This window comes from Thunnus albacares, chromosome 10, assembly GCF_914725855.1.
Source record: "Thunnus albacares chromosome 10, fThuAlb1.1, whole genome shotgun sequence".
Classification (NCBI taxonomy): domain Eukaryota; kingdom Metazoa; phylum Chordata; class Actinopteri; order Scombriformes; family Scombridae; genus Thunnus; species Thunnus albacares.
Window position 1 is genome coordinate 25,060,878 of NC_058115.1, and position 21,117 is coordinate 25,081,994.

Consider the following 21,117-nt stretch of genomic DNA (forward strand, 5'->3'; position numbering starts at 1 on the left):
TATTGACATCAATAGTCTGGTCTCCACTGTCGGTCTACGGTTATAGAAGTGAAGAAATCATGCACTCATCTTTGGATCCAACCGGGATCTGTTTTGGATTGTTTCAGGAGTCCCCCCATTGAGTGCTAATAAATAAGTCAAAAAGTAGACAAATGATTATATGTCTGGATATTGTAGACTGTACTTCATTTCTGAACAGTTACACAAAGCTGCATCAGCTGTTTGGAAACATTTAGTCATTTTTTTATTTTTGGAAACTCTAAAGAACTACTAGTTCAGTATTATTGCTTTAATGAAGGTTGATATGAAGCTCTGCTAATGTAATGTGTGTTGTATTAAAATCCAACCCTACTGGTTTTTGCCTGTTAAGAGAGTAACCAATGACAAAATGATCATTTCTGTTGTATCTCTTTAAGTGAATACAGTGGTAGTAAACACTATTGTACACAGTTTTTCATCTCGCTAAATTGTCAGCCTAATGTTACACAAGCAGCCCAGTCAATCTTTGCATCAATGATTTTAATCAATGTTAGATTAGTAAAAAAAACAACCCAACTTCAAATTTTGATACTTTTATAGGATCTTTGTCTCATGCAGTGTTCAGAGTAAAGCAGTACAGAATGACAACAGGAGAAACTCTTTAAAGTAGCTTTATTCACAGAAGAGAAGAAGACAAAACTTTACCAGCCGTCTGACCTTCATCAGTGACACAGTGACACCCATCAAGGCAATCAGATATTTATAAAGCAACCAATCAATATCTGGCACTCAAACAAGGACAAAAGGCAAGACTGGCACACAACAGAATTGTGCATACTCATCAACTAACCCATAAAAATCTTTGCACAATACAATATTTTTCACTCTCAGGATTTATTTTGATTCTGATGCATTTTATGTATTTTGTCCTTTTCAGTATCTTAATCCATGAGATAAATCAGTACTGGACAAAACTCCCCTTTACACCATGTAACCTTAAGCACGTAGAGCCTGGATTTGGAACATATAACTCTTTATTGATATGCCATCTCTACGGTATCTGTAGTTTATAATGTTAATTATGCCACGTGTCAGTAGATTTTGTTTTTTAGGCTGTAGGTTGCTGATATATCTCTGCATCAGTATCACAATACACAACTGCTATACATATATATGTTTTGAATTTGGGAAATACTTTGATACTTTGGATGTGTGGCTGCACTGTACGGACAGTGGAAGCGGTCCAGCCCCCCCTCTGTGAGTCGGTCTGTAGGAGGTCTGCCAAGCGAGGTTTACAGGCTCGCACCAGGCCTGGGGGAGGGTTTGCTAGCTGTTAGAGTGTTAAACCATGTTCCCCCCCCTCAGATCAGACCCCCATGCCGCTCGGCTTCAAACGCACTGCCCTTTCTCAGAACATGCCATGCATGTGGGGTGGAGGGATGAAGGGGGAGTCAGAGGGAGGGAAGGAGGAGCAAGGTTCGACGGGAATACCGACACCTCAAGTTACCACTTAGTTAAATAACGGCAGAACGCACGCACCCAAACATGCGCTGACACACCCATGCAGGAATTCGTATCACACACACAAAGATACACGCAATCACACGCGCAGCGCCTGCTCTACGCATCCTGCCAGTATGCTATTAATACCAGCCGTGAGGATGCAGGTCATGCCTCGTATTTGCATTTCAAATGCGTCATTTATTCCATCTTCCAAATAGTGATGCTTTAAAGACATTTGGCGCTGCATTAAACACTCTGAGCTTTCAGGTGGTCTTCTAAAGTCCAGCCACACATCCGTATATATGTACCAACATGCACGATAAACATATCCATTTACAATTACGCGTGCACTCTCACGTATTCCTCGCAGGTGGTCCAAAGCAGTATGGTTCCTTTTTCTTTCCTTCCATAACTACCATCAGGTTTTGGTTGAAGTTTAAGGTTCAAGCCAATTTAAACCCCACCCCCCCACCCCTACACCATCCTGTATTTTGACAGACTTGATATTGCACTGATATCAGCCCGCCTCCCTCCCCACGCCCCTGTTGAAGGGCCCCTCGGATACATTGGTAACATCTTGAAGTGGTTCCTCGCATGAAGGTCCAGACAGATGTTTGTATCTTTTTGATAATCTATGTTGGAAGCCATGCTGAGCGAGGGAAATTGATACACCAGTGAGAGAGTGAAAGCAAGTATGATAAAGTATGATCTTGTGGAGTATGATATTGACAGAATATAAAGGTGTAAGATGTTTTTTACCCTCTTCCACTCTTTTTTAGATGTTGCACAGCTTACAGTCATGCTGTCTGAAAAGCAAGGCCAAAGCATGATAGGGGATTTTAGCAGTAATTTTATGGTATTCATCATCCTCTCTCAGACATAAGACATATGTAGCTTAAAAGGGGACATATGCTATACTGTAATGATGTCAGATGTCTGTGTTCACTATGGTCAAAGTTCCTAACCTTTGTTTCTAAGGTTGTTCCACAGGCTGTTCACATTGTCCACTCACATATTTTGGATCGGATTCAGGCTCGAACATGTACGGATGTATTTGAGAAGTTTCTGTTTCAAGTTAAGAACAAGAAAAAGTGAAATCTCACTACTACTGTTTGTGTGCCTAGCCTCTCGAGCAGGCAGCTACCAGGAGCTGACCAATCAGAACAGAGTGGGCTCATCGGGGAGGGGGGCGTTAAAGAGACGGCCTGTTTCAGACAGAGGCTGAACTGAGGGGCTGCATAAAGGCCAATAAACATGATAAACAAGGAGGGTTTTTTTTTTTAAATCGTGCAAAGATGTTCCAGTAGAGCCCCAGAATATAAATATAGACCTAGAACTGTATGATTTTTTTTTACACTTAAGACTTTCCAAATTCAGTCATGTGAGTCGTCAGTAACATCACCTCCTCTAGCATCAACCTGCTTTTCTTGCCACTCATCTACCCATGTTTTACTATGTTTGCTATACAAAGCTTTTATGTAAAAACTGTCTAAATATGATACTTTATGCTTTTGAACATGAGAGTGATTTAGCTGAGGGTAATGCATTACACTTCCTTAACCTGTAACAATGCGCCTCCAGTATGCAAGAATGGACCAATGCATCACTGATATCTTGAATTTATGCTGAACGATCATATATCATGACCCCGTGCTGGAATGGCTACATCGTATAAAACAACTGTCAGATACTGATAGAAAACAGAAGAAGAAGCTTACTCTCACACACTCATGAGGTTTCCTGCCTTTTTTTGTAGTGTGAAGCATATAGAGCCAGCTCAAACTGCATATAACTAATGTTTATTTTAATCTAACTGGAGAAACAGAGAGAGTATATGAATCATTTTAAAGGGACCCTATTTTGCCATCTTTTTGTGTCTAAGTGACTAATGGGGACAATAATTCTGAAACTGGTCCAGTATTGAGCAAGAGTGCTGCAGCTGGCAGCCGTGAAACGGGCTGTAATGTAATCCGACGGGGCAATAGTGCCCCGTCAATGTACATCCACTACAAGTGCTTGTTTTTGCCACTGACTGGCTCAGATTGTTATTGTAAGTGTCCAACAACATTATGGAAAGGACCGTACAGAGAAAGAAAGAAACAAGACATCTCCTTGAGCAAGACTTAGTTAGACACAATAACAAACAGACCAGATCAAGAGAGAGGTAAAGAAAGAAGTTTTATTTCTCTGTACGGTCCTTTCCGTAATGTTGTCTGACACTTATAATAACAATCTGAGCCTGTCAGTGGCAAAAACAAGCACTTTTAGTGGACGTACATTGACAAGGTGCTATTGCCTCATCAGATTATATTACAACCTGTTTCGCCGCCGCTGACTGCAGCGCTCTCACTCGATACTTGACCGAAGTTTCCCTCTAAGTACTGATGGGTGGAGTTTGTATCAGCATGCTTTAAACAGTATATTAGTCATAATTATTCAGAAGATCTTAATTTCACTAATGATGTGAATGATGTGAACCCCACATGAATGATGTCTTCTTGTCTTTTTCTCTTTTTTTGTTCTTCTCCAGATGACTCCAGTTCAAGAAGTGGAGCGGCAGCGGCAAATGGTGACCATGAACATGTTCCAGAGCTGGCAGGGAAACTGGGTAACGACCTCAAACAACTTATGACTGAAAGTGTATAAAATGAAAGGATCCTGCAGTGGAAGTCACACATTAGATAGCTGGGAGTGTGTAACATTTCAAAAAGTACAGTAGCGGATTGTACAATAAACACCTTGTGCACTGTCAGAGGAGAGAATGTGAGGGTATACTTTATGCCCACACACAAACACACATCAGGGTGGTTGTTTGCTTAGATAATTGGCTCTGACAGAGTGGAGAGCAGTCTATTTGTGTGAGGTGTGATTTGGTGGGACACATTCCTTTCTCCCCCCTCCGCTCCAAAGTCTCCCAGGACCCCCTGTCATGTAACTTTACCCTTCTTTCTTTGCTTGTTGTTATCCCTCTGTCTCCTTCTTTCCCCCTCTCCTTCTCTCTCTCTCTCTCTCTCTCTCTCTCTGTCATAAACATCAATGCACACTCACATTTAAATGTTTAAACAAACATTTGCTCTTTTTCTGAATTCGCCTTTTGTGTTTTCACACACATTCTTTATCTATTTGTGTTCTGTGCTCACACACAATGAAATGTACACACTTGCTGCATTTGGCTTAGCTTGAATATCACGTACTTGCACACACATACACATTAACACAAACCCACAAGTACACACACACACACAAAACATCCACATACATGCTTGTTCTTCTGCCCTTATGAGGACCTTCCATTGTATGTTGTTTAAACTGTACTGATAAAGATACTGATAAATCTTCAACAACATGTGTAAACTCAAACATTAGTCTTGGAAAAAATGCTTATTAGCTTTCTTGCCGCAAGTTAGATGAGAAGATCGATACTACTCTAAGCAAAAGACAGGAAGAGGGGTAAACCGCAAGCATGGCTCTGTCCAAAGTATATAAAAATCTGCCTCCCAGCTCCTCCAAAGTTCACTCAACAAATTGTATCTTGATAGTTTAATCTGTACACAAACAGAAATGTAAAAACCTTTGTGGTTTTACAAGAAGTTACATGCTGTCACTACATCCAGCACTTCTGTGCTGCATCTCAACTGGTTGCCTGGTAACCTCACAGAATACTCGAGGAAGTCTCTACTCCCAGCTGTTGTTTGAAATGGGTATAGCAAATAACTCCCTATAAAACAACAGATTGTCTTTTTTTCAAATTTCTGTTTGTGCACTGATTAAACAAACAAGATATGTGTTAATTACTCATCTTTAGTGGTTGTTAGGCATATGTTTTTACTTTGGAGAGCGTCATGCCAGCTGTTTTCCATGTTTCCTGTCTTTATGCAAAGCTGGACTAAAGGTTGGTGTACACTCGAATGGTCGACTAGCTTTAGAAACCCCCCCCCCCCCGCCCTCCCCAACACATTTGAGTGGGAGGATGTGTCTGACAATATCTATAGCTTTCTGAAACTGACAATTCAACAGTAACACCCACTTCATGCCGTGACCGGCCAGATGTGCACAGTCGAGAAAGGAGTAAGCTTACTTTTTTCATTCTTTACACAACTATTTCTGTCACTTTTCATGGGAACAACCAAGTGCAACACAATGAATGGCACCATTATCGCTGTATTTAAACAATATTATATCTTCCGTAATGAAAATGCATTTGATTTCAGACGAGGTTGGACAACTGCTTCTTTTCAAGCATAACCTGGTCTTAACTCCCTCCTCACTCTAGCTCTGTACATAATGCACAGATAAGATTGGGATCAATCTTCTTGTCTAAATTTGAACTTAACCACAACCAAAGTCCATATCCTGACCTAAATCTTCCCCTAAAACCTAAAATAAATGTAACCTAATTCTAATGTTAGCCCAAAACCAAGTCCTCACCTAAATTACTCAAGTCAAGATCAGCTAAAATTACCTCACGTAACAAAACTCTCCTCATTCTCAGTTTAAAATCCATGTTGGAAACCACAAGGCTCTCTGTCTCTTACATTCACACACACCCTCACACACTGTCTGATCAAAGGCGGTCAGTCGGAGGGTCAGCAATATTTTTACACTGTGAAGTGTGGCGTTGAAGTGGCCCCTGAGACCCAGAACAAGCTTGCCCTTTCGCCCGCTCTGGCTCTCACCTTCTCTCTATCATAGCTTTCTCAGTTCACTCTTACGTCTTCTCTGTTTTTCTTTCTTTCCTCCTCTTGATGTGCCCCTTCTCTTACCTTGGCTGTTGTTTTAACTCCATCTTTCATTCTCTTTGTTCTTAGTTTTTCTGCCGTCACTCCGATTTTTTTTCATCGGTTTTATTAATCTGTCATTCTTCGGGATGGATTAACCTTAATATGAACCTCACTTTTTCACTGTCCATATGTTTTCTCCTAAACTTCTGTTTGATTTGGTTCAGCTTAGATGATATAAATCAGTTTATTTCAGATGCTCTTTGGTGTATTCTGTTCATTCTCCAGTCTCACCTTTATCCAGGCCAGTTCAGATCAGCTGCACTTTGCTTTGGCTCTTCCTTCCTCTTTTCAATTATTTTTCAGTCTTGAGCCGCTGCAGTTGAATTTATGTCATCATCAAAGAGAGACATTGCCAAAACATTAAACTATTAATCATCATCTTCTTCTTCTTCTTCTTCACCACTTTACTTCCCTGAATCTCTCTTAGATCTATTGACTTGTCTGGTCACAGTTCAGCTATAGTCCAGTAGCTTTTCTCAGACTCGGGGGGACAAAGGCGAGACTTAAAAGCCTTTTGAGTATGTTTGTTTTGTCATCCTGCCCAGCTTCATGTCGGTCAGTAGAGAGCTATATTCCGCTGAGTAATGCAGCTGTAGTGAAATCTCCGGATTCGAGCGCGCAAACCCGTCACATAACTCTTCCACTTGTTTGTTGACACAGAGCTAAAATAATAACTGTGTCCAAAGAAAGAGACGCAACTGCAGTAGTTTCAGGGTGATTTATCGCCCCGGTTGATGGCTATCTGCTGTGGCTGGAACACAAGGGCTGTAAAATCAAGCACTCCTGTGAATGATTTCCTCTCTTCCCTCCTGACTGGCAAGTTTTTAGCTGGACCACAACAGCATGGCCAGCCCTGTAAACACGAATGTCCATGACTGACTGACTGAGTGATGAAATTACACCATTGGTAGCTGAAGCTGGCTGACGGCAGTTGGAGCTAAGTGTCCCAGAATGCATTTTGCACCAATCGGCAGTGATAGCAGAGATTAAGCTGTTGTAATTTTCGCTGTAGGACTGTTAATATGTCACTTTATCAAGTTTTAATATTATTTTAAGGCAAGAAAGTAAATATATTCCCAATATGTGGTCAGTTTATCTAAATAACGCGTATTTGGAATTTGCTCCAATGTTTTCGGAGATGTGAAGAGCTGCTGGCCGGGTGAGACATCTCGGCCGCTAGCAGCTCGACTCCTGAGATGATTGGCCAGTCAATGTATGCCATCATCCATAGGTTAGGTTTGGTTATGTTAGGTTAGTCAGGTTTGGTTAGTTAGGTTAGGTTAGATTAGGTTAAGTTAGTTAGGTTATGTCAGGTTTGGTTAGGTTAGTTAGATTATGTTTGGTTATGTTAGGTTAGTCAGGTTTGGTTCGTTAGATTAGGTTAGGTTAGGTTAGGTTAGGTTAGGTTAGGTTAGGTTAGTTAGGTTATGTCAGTTTATGTTAGGTTAGTCAGGTTTGGTTAGTCAGGTTTGGTTAGTTAGGTTAGGCTAGATTAGGTTAAGTTAGTTAGGTTAGGTTAAGTTAGTTAGGTTAGGTTAGGTTAGGTTAGGTTAGGTTAGGTTAGGTTAGGTTGGTTAGGTTAGGTGACTGTCTGGCCATTTGTATTTATTTATTTATTTATTTATTTATTTGGTAAGGAGGAAGATGTGTCTTTGAATGGCTAAATGAGGTTAAGTTATGCAACTCCATGGAAGGATGTGGATGTTTAAATAAGAGTATGAGGTTAACTGGCCATTTTATGTTTTCTAAGAAAGGATCTGCATGGATGAATGGATGTCACCGCCTGGCTTTTTATGACCCGTGCAGAAAGGTATACAGTACATTCATGACCAGATGTATACTGTACAGTCATGTTACATAGCTGTCTAGCAGGCTTTACAGTGGATGAATGCATGAGTTGATGTCAAATATGTGGCTTTTTTTAAGAGCAGAAGAGACGTATAAACCCGGGAGGTGCAAGATCAGAGGAAAATAAGGGGAGTGTGTGTGTCTGTTTATGTATATGCATGTGTTTGTGTGTGTTCCTGGTCATGTGAGTAAGTCTTTGTGTCTGGGAGAAGAGGAAGTGATTCAAAGATTTTTCTCAAACAAAATAATTAGGGTGTATCAAAGCAAATTAAGTTGTATATACCAAGAGGCACACTGCCATATGTTGTTGCAAGACAACATGGAATTTCTGGCACTGCCTCCAGCGATGACCTCAGCCTGTCTGACACTCCTCACACTGCAAGAAATGTTAATTTTACCAAGTCACCAAGTCTTGTATTCAGAGATTTTTCAGTTTGTTCCTAATTCAATTTTTCAAAGTTTGTGGAAGTAGAAACAGAAGTCTTTTCACACCAAGCATGAATATGCTGTAGATGCAGATTATTATTAACTTCAAAGAAATTGATTTCATGGTGTGTAATGGAGGGTTACACTTCAGTGCAGAATACTTGTGGGGCAGAAAAATTAATTTGTAACCACATTAGTTGCTGGAGATGTCCACATGGAAAAAGAAGTCTTTCAAACAATAAAACAACAGATTGAGCAACTAGGAAACAAGCAAACACTGTTTGCAAATCAAAGCAAATATACAAACAGTGTCTCTGCAATTGAAGAGAGCTGTTAAAAACCCCAGATTTCCACACAAGGAAAGTTGATATTTTGCAGCAGCCTAATCTACTACTGCATCCCCAGAGGGAGAATAATGGAGGTGTACTGAAGGTCAGCTATATAACGTAGAGTTTTAAGAATAACATACAAAATATCTTAAAATCTTTTAAAAAAACAAACTAAAAAATGCTAATAATGTTATTAATGTTACAATAGCAAAATTCTTTTCTGGAGTTGAAGAGCAAACTAAAAACAAACTCAGGAGGCTTGAAAAATTTCTGAACTCTCCGTCTGTGTCGCAGCCTTTTCAGATAACGTGACTTTGATCGCTCTTTGCGTCTAATAAAAGTGTCACATAAGAATCTGTGTTGAATTCTACCATCTTTTCCAGCTTTTCCTCCTTCCACAGGTCTGAAGAACAGAACACTGCTTGTAAATATGAAACTGCTCTGTAAATCTCCAGTAATAACTTCTTCTTCTGTCCTCTCCTCTCCTTTCTCTTTATTCTTTTTCCCCATTTGACAGGAAGAGTGTCTGTGTGTTCTTTACGTCTTTACATTTACATTTTTAGTTGAAATTTTTATCCAGAGTAAGTTTTAATAAACACAGCTACCATATATCCTACAAAACTTATTTTGCAATACTAAATAACTCTTCCCTTTCTCCCTCTCTCTACTCACAGTACGTCCACGTTTTACCCAGCCCGCAAAGATGAGGAAACGCGTCATCGCTCGTCCTGTGGGCAGCTCTGTGCGCCTTAAATGCACAGCGAGTGGTAACCCTCGCCCTGACATCATCTGGCTGAAGGACAGTCGCCCGCTGGTGGACGAGGACGGTGGAGCAGGAGAAGGTGGGGAGAGAGCTGCAGGAGGAGGAGGAGGAGGAGGAAGTGGGGAAGGGAGGAAGAAAAAGTGGACCCTGAGTCTGAAGAACCTGACACCGGAGCACAGTGGGAAATACACCTGTCATGTCTCCAACAGAGCAGGAGAGATCAACGCTACCTACAAAGTGGAAGTCATACGTGAGTCATCCATCATTATTAAGCATAATTGATAGGATTAATTGAGACAGAGGGCCGATTGATGTGTGCAGCAGGGTGGCTGTCCATATACCAGATGACCTGGGTTCAAGCCTCATGTCAGCAAGAAGTATCTTGTCCAGACTTGGAAAATGTTCCACCATTGACAAGAAAATAGCTTTTCTACACAGAGATAAATTTATACACAGGGATGAGAGAAATGGTAATAATATTAAACACATTAGTTCTTCAAAAGAGCTACTTTTGTGCACGATTCAACACAAGAAATCTCACCTCTGCTTGATTTAAGTCATGTGACAGTAGGATATGATAATACTATTTTCATGTCTGACCACATTTTGAATGTTGCCATAAATACATGAATCAACTCTCTTTGTTACAGCCTATCTTGGCTTTATCTTTATTGAAAGTTACTTGTTATTGGGGCTGCAACTTACTTATGCAATTATCAATGAATATGTCAATTATTCATTAATACCTGATAACAGAAAATGATGACACCTAGAGCCCGAGGTTGCATCGTCATATTGCTTGATTTTGCCTGACCATTACTCCAAAAATATTCAATTTGCAATGAAATAACAAAACAGACAAGCAGTAGATCCCCACATTTAAGCAGCTGGAACAACTAAATATTTGATGTTTTTTCTTCATAAATAACAAATTGTTGACTAGTTTTCTGTGGATCAACTCAGCAAGAAATCTACTAATTGTTTCAGCATGACTTAAAAGAGATGAAGCATCCTAAAAGTATGCTCGTAATATCTGAGTCATTTTAATGTATGTAAAAATGTGGCTGCATGTGGTCACCCCATGTCTTGACACATCAGAAAGCACATTTTTGGCATTGTGGTCAGTGAGTATATCATATATTTGTAGGAATGCCTCTCACCCAAACAATAATATACATTGTGTTGTACACAGTATATGTAATTGTGTTTGATTTATAGGTCTGTTTGACTAAATAGAAGGGTATGACATGGGTTTTGTTTTCATTCTAACTCACAATACAGTGATTATGCAGACCGTCTGGGATCATATGATCAAAAAACCCCATAATTGGCATTTCAGCTATTTAAATGATTTGTTGGCAAAGAGTCCTGACTGCAGATTTCCATTCAGACATCAGGTTTCTCTTATTCTGTTTAATATAGTATGTTAAAAGTGTTCATCTGCTGTAACAAGTGGTAGTTATTGAACATGTGGACATGATAGATAAGAAAGTATTTTCCTGGCAGATCTTGCCATCATGTCTCATTCAGGTTTAATTTCACATTTTGAGAGTATAGTAGATTAGTTTACAGAACATTTTTGATTGGATTCATAAATTTGAGCAACAGTGATAGTGTCAAAAATGTTTTATCCAACTGCAATCATAAATAAATGTCTTAATTGTTTCACATTGTCCTTTTAGGTATTGCAATGACTAAATATTCTTGGTTGCAAACTAGAGCTATAGTGCCAACATTCACCAGTGTCGGCTAATGAGTTGCACCAAGAATAGAACTTTAAAATAGCTTTTAAAAGTCTCCTTTCACTTCAGTGGCATTTATTGATCACTACCAGTCTTGTCAGTAAATATCAGTCAAGCGTGCGAAGAATGTGGAGCAGATTTTTCAGTTTGGAGGGTGAACCAGTTGCGGTTTTAGTCTAAAAAGGGTCTAGTTTTACTGTTGAGAGCAGAACGTGTGTTATGAGGAGTTGTGAGTGTTTTTTTGATGTATTAGGTTGTATTGGAAGGCTACAAAAGCTGTTTTGACGCTGGTTGATTTAATGTTAAGCTGTTTGGTGGAGAGTTGGCGTTGAATTTCTGTGTGTGTGCTGAACTATACAGTATGTTGCTTAGTGTGATGGCTCTGTTGAGAGCAGACTAGCTCCTCTCGCTTTACCCGCTACATCTGTTATACATTAAACTACAGCTGTAGTCTTTCCTGAAAGACACTTACACACTCACACATGTGCGCACACAATCATGAGCACGCAGACAGAAAGGAAGTAAATCAAACCGCTGCTCGCTTATGTCAAATGTGACATTTTCTCTATCAGTAGAGATTCACTCAGCTGTCAGTTATTTACAGCTGTTAGTAAGAAAACTAGAATAAAAGAGTCTAGGGGGAAAAAACTGTGCCGATTTTAAAAACATATATAATCCATGAATATAGTTCCATAAATATAATACATCAGGACAATAACTCCTAAATATAATTCATCTTGTTGTCTTGGATGGTTTTTCACCTGCTGGACTCACTCCATGAGCATCATTCATTAGGCCAGGCATTCAAATCACTTTGAGATTAATACATTAAGTGCTTTCTGCTCAAGAGCCCCATCCATTCAGCTGTTACCTGACCACCTATATGAAAAATGTAATTTCAAAAATTCCACACAAAACATTTGTCCAGAACACTTGTCTCCAAATGTTTCTTTGCCTGTATCAGTTCAATGAGTTCTGGCAATGTTGTTTGCATCTGTGTTCCCTTTGCCTTTCATGGTAGGTAGCAATGCTTACCAGATGCTTTGGGGACGTGCTCTGACTATTAAAACATATTTAAAGTCAATATAATTTAACTTATAGCGCATTGAACTCTGAGAAAACCTGTGAATTTACATGTAATAGTGCATCAGCTTCTCATATTGAACAAAACAAAGAAAAAGAAGTCTTAAACCTCCGTCTAAAGTAAAATACACAAGCAACCTTTCTGCATCAACATTTGATCCTTCCTGAAAATAAGTGAAGCTATTGGAAGCTATTATCCATGCTGACATAATAAATATATTCTATCACATAGCCAAAACTGAGGATGCTTCTCAAAATCTGCTGAAGAATGGGGTTGAAACAGCTGATCGTCAAATACGTTTTCTCTTTAAAAAGTACATATTTTCTTGAGTTACATTCTCATGACATTACATTAACAGATACTGAAAAAAACCCATAGAATTTCTCTTGCAGGTGTGTTTATTCTGCTATATAAACTGAAAAAGAAAAGGCGGGAACTAGAGATAAGGGATCTGTTTCTGTATCTTCAGCTGAGAAGGAGGATGTGGTGCTGAATACAGCACATACTGTGCAAATAATGCTTTCAAACCATATTATATTCTCTCTGGTGTGTTCTTTTCTGTTTCATTCATTCCATTCAGTTCAAATAAATTGAATAAAAAGAGTACTTACTTTCCTCACTGTGCCTGATTTTAGAAATGGAGTTTGTTGCTGCTGACCAAAACTATTCATATACAAGACATTGGAGATTTTTCATTGAATTTAAAAATATACTTTTTTACTGTATAGATGCTAATCTGGTGTAATTATAAACTTGTGTAAATTTATAATTTTACTGGCTTTGAGACCCTTTTTTGAAAAATAATATTAAGATTATTATTGCTCTAATGTCACTTCCATAATTCTGATTACAGCTGTTACAGTTTCTCCTATTCACACTTTAACTGAAATAGCATTACATATTAAATATACAATCTTTTTCTTTGTGTTTGTCTCTTTTTATGTCTCCTTCAACAGAGCGTACCAACTCTAAACCAATCCTGACTGGTACTCACCCAGTCAACACCACCGTGGACTATGGAGGAACCACGTCTTTCCAGTGCAAAGTCCGCAGTGATGTCAAACCAGTCATCCAGTGGCTTAAAAGAGTTGAGCCTGGTGATGAGAACAAGTTCAACTCCACCATCGAGGTGCACACATTTACACACATGTGCACTGCTTCAACCAGTATTACTAGTCATAGTAAACTATAAATATCTGTCAAGTTCACAATTTGATTTCAATGAAGTACTTGATGTGAATTGTTCAACAAAGTTTTTCTTTATTTGATCTCATTCAGGTAGGGGACCATCGGTTTGTGGTTCTGCCTACAGGGGAGGTTTGGTCTCGTCCTGACGGATCCTACCTCAACAAGCTGCTGATAACCAGAGCCAAGGAGGAGGACGCTGGCATGTACATCTGCCTGGGAGCCAATACTATGGGCTACAGCTTCAGGAGTGCCTACCTCACTGTGCTACCAGGTCAGAGAAAGAGAGAAACTAACACGGACACATAAAGAGATAATTGTATATGATTATGTGTATTTCTTATCTGATTTACAATACTACAGAGGAAGATATTTGACCTGCAAGTTTATATTAGAGGCAGTAAACTGAAGCCATTGCATTTTAATGCTAATGCTAGGTATCATGAAAATATTTGTCACTGCCGATGCTCGCCTTGAGATACATTGCCGAGAGTTCACATCTTATATCTATAAGAAAACCATAACAGTTTTCACAGCTGAAATTATAAAACTTGAAAGATGTTAGTGGCAAAATTATCAATAAACCAGAGGGTGTTTTTTTTCTCTTGTAACTATAGTGTGTCATTTTTAAATATCCCTATCTCTCACTCCTTCGCAGATTTGAAGCCCCAAAACAACCCTGTACCCACAGCAATATCCCCAAGCCTCCCCTGGCCTGTCATCATTGGAATACCAGCAGGCGTTGCCTTCATCTTAGGCACCGCCCTCCTCTGGTTCTGCCAATCAAAACGCACCTGCTCCTCTTCATCATCCTCCTCTGCTCTTCCTGCTGCCCAGCGTCTCCCCGTAGCCAATCGTGACCGAGCCTGCCCAACGCTGCCTCCTCAACCTGCCAATGGGGATAAAGATTGTCTTTCTTACGAGGACTACATCGCCCATCAGCAGCTGCTTCTGACTCAGGGAGGCGCTGGATTGGCTCCCAAGGTCTACCCGAAGATCTACACGGATATACACACGCACACGCATTCACATGTGGACGGGAAGGTGCACCAGCACCAGCACATCCACTACCAGTGTTAGCAGTGAGGCTAGCAGCAAGCTTTGGTGTTTCACATTCAACTCTTACAGTCACAACAGTCCACACTGACTACAGAGCATAGAACAAGGAAAGCCACATGCAAGAGACCATGCGGATTTGTATAAAGGAACATGGGATCACGCAGCTCTTCCTCATTCTGCTGCAGCCACATTATTGTGAACACATGGACTTATTCAAGACAAAAACAATGAAGAATGTAAAGAAAGAGAAGAAAAAAGTGCATCAAAAAGAACCTTATTTTTAGCCATCAGCCATTTAGCCATCTGGGAGCGTTACTCAAGTATTTTATTATGTCACATCCCATCTGTAGATAAATAAATCTCTCCATATTTTGCTTGAGGCCCTTTTTGAAGCGACAATGAACTCTGCAGCTTCAAGGTAACTCAACCACTTTGGTCCTGTCCATTTCCGTGTCTGTTCTTTAAGACACAACCACAATCTCCTCAGTAACAGCAAGAATACGCCTCGCTTACAATACAAGTCTCCAAATATAGCTACTCCTGTATATAGTGGAATATGATTATATAGCATTTAGCACACTACTTCATCCTGGGTAATCTATAAAGAACAATATGACATGTGTGTAATGTAATAGCTTAATTTCAGAGTATATCTCAGGCGTCAGCCCAACTGAGCCATAAGAAACACAAATCAAGACAAACTTCACTGTATCCACACCCTCGGCAAAGATGAGGGCTGCTTTTATCTGCTTCTGCCAGGCCGACAGCCACTCTGATAAATGTCCAGCTGCTATCTGGGTACTGTGTGAAAAAGAGCTGATGACAAACTGAGTTACTGAGTTCAGACAGCATGGATCTCTATGAATTCTAGCTGCAGCTACAGAGTGATTTCTGCTGCACCCAAGGATCTCGGTTGCAGAAGTAATCATTATATCTGTCCTAACTGACAGTTTCTGCCCCCTTTCTGGAGAATGTTGGCATTTCCTGTTTCACATCATCTCCTTTTCAGCTTTGTTTGATGCTCGCTGACTTTAGAGGAGCAGGACAGAGAAGGATGAAGGTCCAGCCTCTTTAGCCAACAGCGCAAAGGGATGATCAACAATGCTGTAGTGTAAAAAGGTGCCTTCTAAGAATTGTTTCCTGATTTCATGGATTGCTAATGGATCATTGGATTTGTGACTGATTCTTGTTAATCTTTTATTCTTAGTGACTTTAAGGATGAGACTTAAAGCCCTCAGCTCTCTTTTAGCGCCTCACAAAATGACCTGGGGTATAACTGAGCAGAGTTTGCATGTGTTCTGTCCATAGATGGTTTGTTACAAGGTAGAGGGACTCATTTGTAGTCTCCTGTTTTCATTTAATGAAGAAAAATTAAGGATAAAGGGGCTGCAGGGCCCAGCTGCAGGGACATCTGTCACCCCGATACAGAAAATGGAAACTGTTGCAATCAGTTGAAAGGTAAAATGATGATATACAGCCTGTGACTGAATCGAATATTAGTATTTTTACCACAAAAATTTAGAGCCATATATTCTGCAGAAAGTCTTTCATGTGGATGATTAACAACTATGATAATACCCACTGATAAGCTACAAGTTAATACATTTCTTATTGCTGGCAATCAGTTATCACTGTTTTCAGTAAATTCAAGCATACATATCCCAAATTTTACTGACCACCTTGTGATATGTTGAATAATGGGATCTACAAATGTGGGTTTTAGGCTTTATCCTTTCATTTGATTACAACTTGGTCTCAAGTTAAGGTCATTTGAAGGCTCCCAGACACCCTTAATATGCCTCCACAGGTGTTGTTATTCATTTAGGCTGATTAGACTTCTTCTCGGGACTGTGTGGGTGTGATTCAATATTCCCTTCTCTCTCCTGTCAGTTTTGTTGCACATTTTAGAGTGGGACAAAAAAAAAAGTTTCATTCCCAGTGATACACTGAGTTTGGTAAACTTAATATTCCCAACGTAGCTCCTCCTGGCTTCATCCTGACCAGTGCTAATCAGCCAAACTGAAAACACCTGTGTGGGAATGCAGAGCCTTTAATGTGTAAACAAGGTCATCAGCAGCTGTTATGAGTAAAGCTATTAGTGCACGATATAAATGATCACAAAATTTGCCGTTTTGGAAGCCATTATAGACTCAAGATGAAAAGACTGGATTTAAAATTGAGGTCAGATTTGTGAGGTGATAGCATTGTTTCATTTTATAATTCATCATGAGAAAAAAATCCCAATAATATCAAAGAAAACATTTCAAGCCAATAAAATTGTTTTTCACTAACACTAAAATTTCTTCTTTTTAAAACTGCAAGTACTAAAGAATTAAAATCACAAAATAATCTGTAAAATAAGTAGCGGTTAAGTGTTACTTTTTCACAGTACAGCTTGCTGAATTTTATTCTTGGAAGTGTTTTAGAGACATATTGATTCCCATTTTTTCTTTTCTTCTCTTTGTGTATCAGTCAATTACTTCAATGCTCTCAATACTCCTGTTGGCGTTGGGAGGTTTCCCCACACCATCCTCTGATAAACACATTTAGTTTGACCTGAAAATCAGTGGAAACCAGCCCAACAATCCTTCTCAGTACACATCCAGTTACAGCAGACTTACTCTTTCACTCTTGTGTGTACTTAAGAATCTGACCACTACATAAAAACTGTGCAAAGTGACAAGATAAGATTCAGGTTTCAGCTGTTTAACATCACAGCACTCTTTGAAAGACAGCATTTTAACGTGTAACAGTGGAGTGACTGTGTCCAGAGATGTTAGTTTAAATACGTAAAAAGAGAAAAATGTAAAAAAAGAAACTGTAGGCTTGCCATGTACTTTGTACTTTCTCCTTCTGCAGACCCTCTTTAATACATCCAAAATACAAGAGTGACGACTTTATAAGGGTGTGTTTAAATGACCGTGATATATTAAAATCATCTGGTTCATCATCCAGTTAGTTCAACTTCTTTTTGCACATTTTTTTAAATCCAAGCAGGGAAACTTACAAATATATTTATATGGATAAATTCCATATCCTCATTTTAGTATGTCATCTTCTGTACATCCTGAAAAGAACAGCAGATGCAAAGCACAGCTTTAAACTGATGCAGTTACAAGAATTAAGTGCTTGTCAAGCCTCCAGTCTCTTTCTTTATAAAGTTCCTATTATTTGTACTATTTTACCCACTGATATGACTTTTACATAGAACATTCAACCTAATAAATCATAGCACACCAGGTCAACCAAGAAAAAGCATTCTGCTATCTTAATAAAAGGCAGACTTTGTTCATTTATATGCCTCTCTAGCAACAACTTTAACTAGAAATAGCACTCTAAACATTGCATTAATAGCTCTCCCTGTGAGGTGTTTTTCTTGTCCTCCCGCATCTTTACTCTTTTAAAACATCTGCTGACAGAGTCATCCTGAATAACAGCTGGAGTGTATCTTTTTTCCACTACAAAAGCTTGATTTTTTTCCTTGGATATTGGAGGGTGTGGAAAAGTTGCCAAACAGTAAAATTCTCCTCAAACTTTTCTTAGATCAGTTTTCCATCATTTCTCATGTTAAATCCGTGTAAGTTTTATGTGTCAAAGCTAATGGACTGCCAATAGACAGACTGTGTATATGTGCACTTACCACTAGTATGTACATGGAATGAGATTAGTATTGAAATAGAAGATGTTAGATAATTTAGTGAGAATGCTTTGGACCATACAGTAGCTCTAGCAACACATTGGCCCACAAAACATTGTAAATCCTAAATTGTTTCAAGACTCAAAAGGGTAAAGTGTATTTCTAATTTATTTTCTTTTGACATGTTTGTTTTTTTTCCATATAATTGGGCATTATACTGCATGAGTGGATTTTGTGTTATAGTCATAATGTAAGCTATGTAGCAAATACCATGTTCATGTCATTGTAAGATACTGTATTTATACGTGCTGACAGAATATACGAAATTTTATCGATAATCTTTGTATCGACAATCTTGTACAGTCTATCGTCATTTAGGTCGAAATTTTGTTTTCTCCCTTATTAATCATGTTATTGGTGCCATTAAAAAGTCAAATCTGTGCAATATTGTCTTTGTTCTTAAAGATCAAAGTGTTTTTCCAAGACATAAGAATTGTCAGCCAAGGTCTGTTTCTCTCTACTGCTTGAGTTCTTTACTATTGTCTCAGAGATGGATTGCAGTCCAGTTCAGAACAATAGCTCTCAGTGCCATGGGGACTGTCTTTAAGTGAATGTCCTTCTCTAAATAGTTGTAGCTCTTCAATTTTGAGAGCTGCAGCCGGCATTTCATCTGTCAACATGTCTGTCTGGTGAGATGACAGATGGACAAGCATTGCGTGCAGATGGAGGGTGTGAAGGCCCGGCGTCTCTCTCCCTCTCTGACTCATTTAGGAGAGGAAGATGATGAAAGAAAACACTGTTGAAAGGATGGGGCACGGCAAAAGGGTGGAGGCTGGCAAAAGGGCAGGACATGAGAGCAAGAGTAAACCACAACAACTTCAGTTTTTTAGCAATATTTGTTTGGTGTTCCTGCACTGTACTTGCAGTAATGAAGATTCTTTAGGTGACGCTGTTCAGTTGGTCTTTTGAGCGTTGGTGGCTTTCACTGATCATCTAGAACATCCCTACTTTTTGACTTAGCACTTTGACTTTCCAACAACACATGTTAAAGTAGTTAATAAATTATTAAATTAAACAAATAGTACGAAATTGCTTTTTGATAACTGTTTTGGCCACATGGGGGTAAGTCAATATGACTAACACGCTGCCTGTACACAACCAGCAAACATGGAGCAACATTAGCGTTCATTTGGAGTTGTATTTCCAGCCACCCAACAAATTTAGGTCCAATATGCACTCTCCTTTTGGTCTCCATCCATTGCTGAGGGAAATATCTGAACTCTTAGCTGCTAAATGCTCCACTACATTAACCAGCTAGTCGCTAATTTTGTCTGTCCATCGTTTTGTGCTGGGAAGGTAGCATCCAGTGGGTTTATCTAAGTTTTTTTTCTGCTGCAGGGAACTAGATTGATGAGTGTGGTGAGACTGAACCAACCTGCTGACTGTAAAACCAAAACAATGAGCTCAAAGATGCTAAAATGCTCCATAGAGCTGAGAGGAAGTGTAGAGGCAGGTAATAATTCTCTATGGGTTTAGATCACTGTCACATTTCAGTCATTTGAACCATTATTAATATAGATTTATTGATTAGGGCTGCACCTCTTGGGCCGCTGGGCCTGTGCCCAACAGACCTGGGCCCAGTTTCCCAAAATCATCTTAAGGCTAAAATGATCTTAGTCCCATTGTAAGTCCATGGGCCACGCTCATTTTAGCCTTAAAATGCTTTTGGGAAACTGGGCCCTGTTCGGTAATCCATCCATGGTCAAACTACCCACTCAGATCTTCCTCTTGTTATTCCAAAATAACCAGCATTGCTGCAAGTAGGAATGCCAGATGCATTACTTCCTGCACAGCATCGGCTTTTACCTGGGAAAGAGCTGCGAGATGTTAGGTGTTTATAACAATAAAAGTCCAGTGAGGTGGACCTTTATAACAAGCATTCATTCATATGATAGTGCCATTTTTATTTTTTTAAATAAATTTCAAATGATTGATTTTGATTCCAAAGTTTAATTTGAACATAATTTTTCAGAGATGAGGCAAAAACTAAAATCCATTATTTAAACAGAGTTATACAGGAAAGGACAGCAAAATTAAATTTCCCCAAAATGTATCTGTAATCACTTTGTCTCCCTTATTTCTCAAAATTTCATAAGTTTGATCAGATATCAAATATGTTTTGTTTTTGTTTTTTTAATGGTAAATTAGTACCATTACTGTTCACTGGCTTGTAAGGTCAAAGACTGAGCAAGCGATTGAGGGAATATTGAATATGGAGGTGAAAGGAAAGGAAATTTAAGAAACGGAAAAATGAAAACATACAGAGAAGAAAACTACCTCACTGGAATTTGCGGTTTTGACGTTTTAACAAAGTCAACAGTTACTCATGACTATATGACTAATTCCAGGGATTTCCATATCCCTGAAATTCATCGGAGTCCCATGCATCTGGTGAGCTTCACAAGTGATAAATAGCAGAGGTAATTATATTTAAGATGGAAAGCTGTGAAAGACATATTACGCTCAACATTTTTGTAAATGTGAGCTAAGAGCAGGAAAAAAACCTGAGCTGATAAAAGATACTGTACATGGCAGCATCTGTGTCTGACTTTCTCGGGGTGTTTTCATCCTTGACATTCAACTCTCATTCTTTCCTTATCTCAGAGATTAGACTTTTCCTGCCCTTTTTGTGTTCCTGGTTATCTCCTGTGAATTTGATTGACTTGAAGAGTCGGAGGGAGGAAGATGGGGAGGACAGAAAGAGGAGGAAAAGATGAAGAA

The 21,117-nt window shown here is 39.2% G+C and overlaps 1 protein-coding gene across 1 annotated transcript in view; it reads left to right on the top strand.

Annotated features, from left to right (window-relative positions):
• fgfrl1a (fibroblast growth factor receptor like 1a) overlaps positions 1–18,776 on the top strand; it is a 75,501-nt gene extending 56,725 nt beyond the window's left edge. Inside the window, exons 4-8 of the mRNA XM_044363878.1 lie at positions 4,013–4,090; positions 9,541–9,879; positions 13,412–13,584; positions 13,734–13,914; positions 14,299–18,776. Coding sequence (XP_044219813.1) covers positions 4,013–4,090; positions 9,541–9,879; positions 13,412–13,584; positions 13,734–13,914; positions 14,299–14,720 — 1,193 coding nt within the window. The 3' untranslated portion in view covers positions 14,721–18,776. The remainder of the gene's footprint in view (positions 1–4,012; positions 4,091–9,540; positions 9,880–13,411; positions 13,585–13,733; positions 13,915–14,298) is intronic.
• Positions 18,777–21,117: the final 2,341 nt, after the last annotated feature.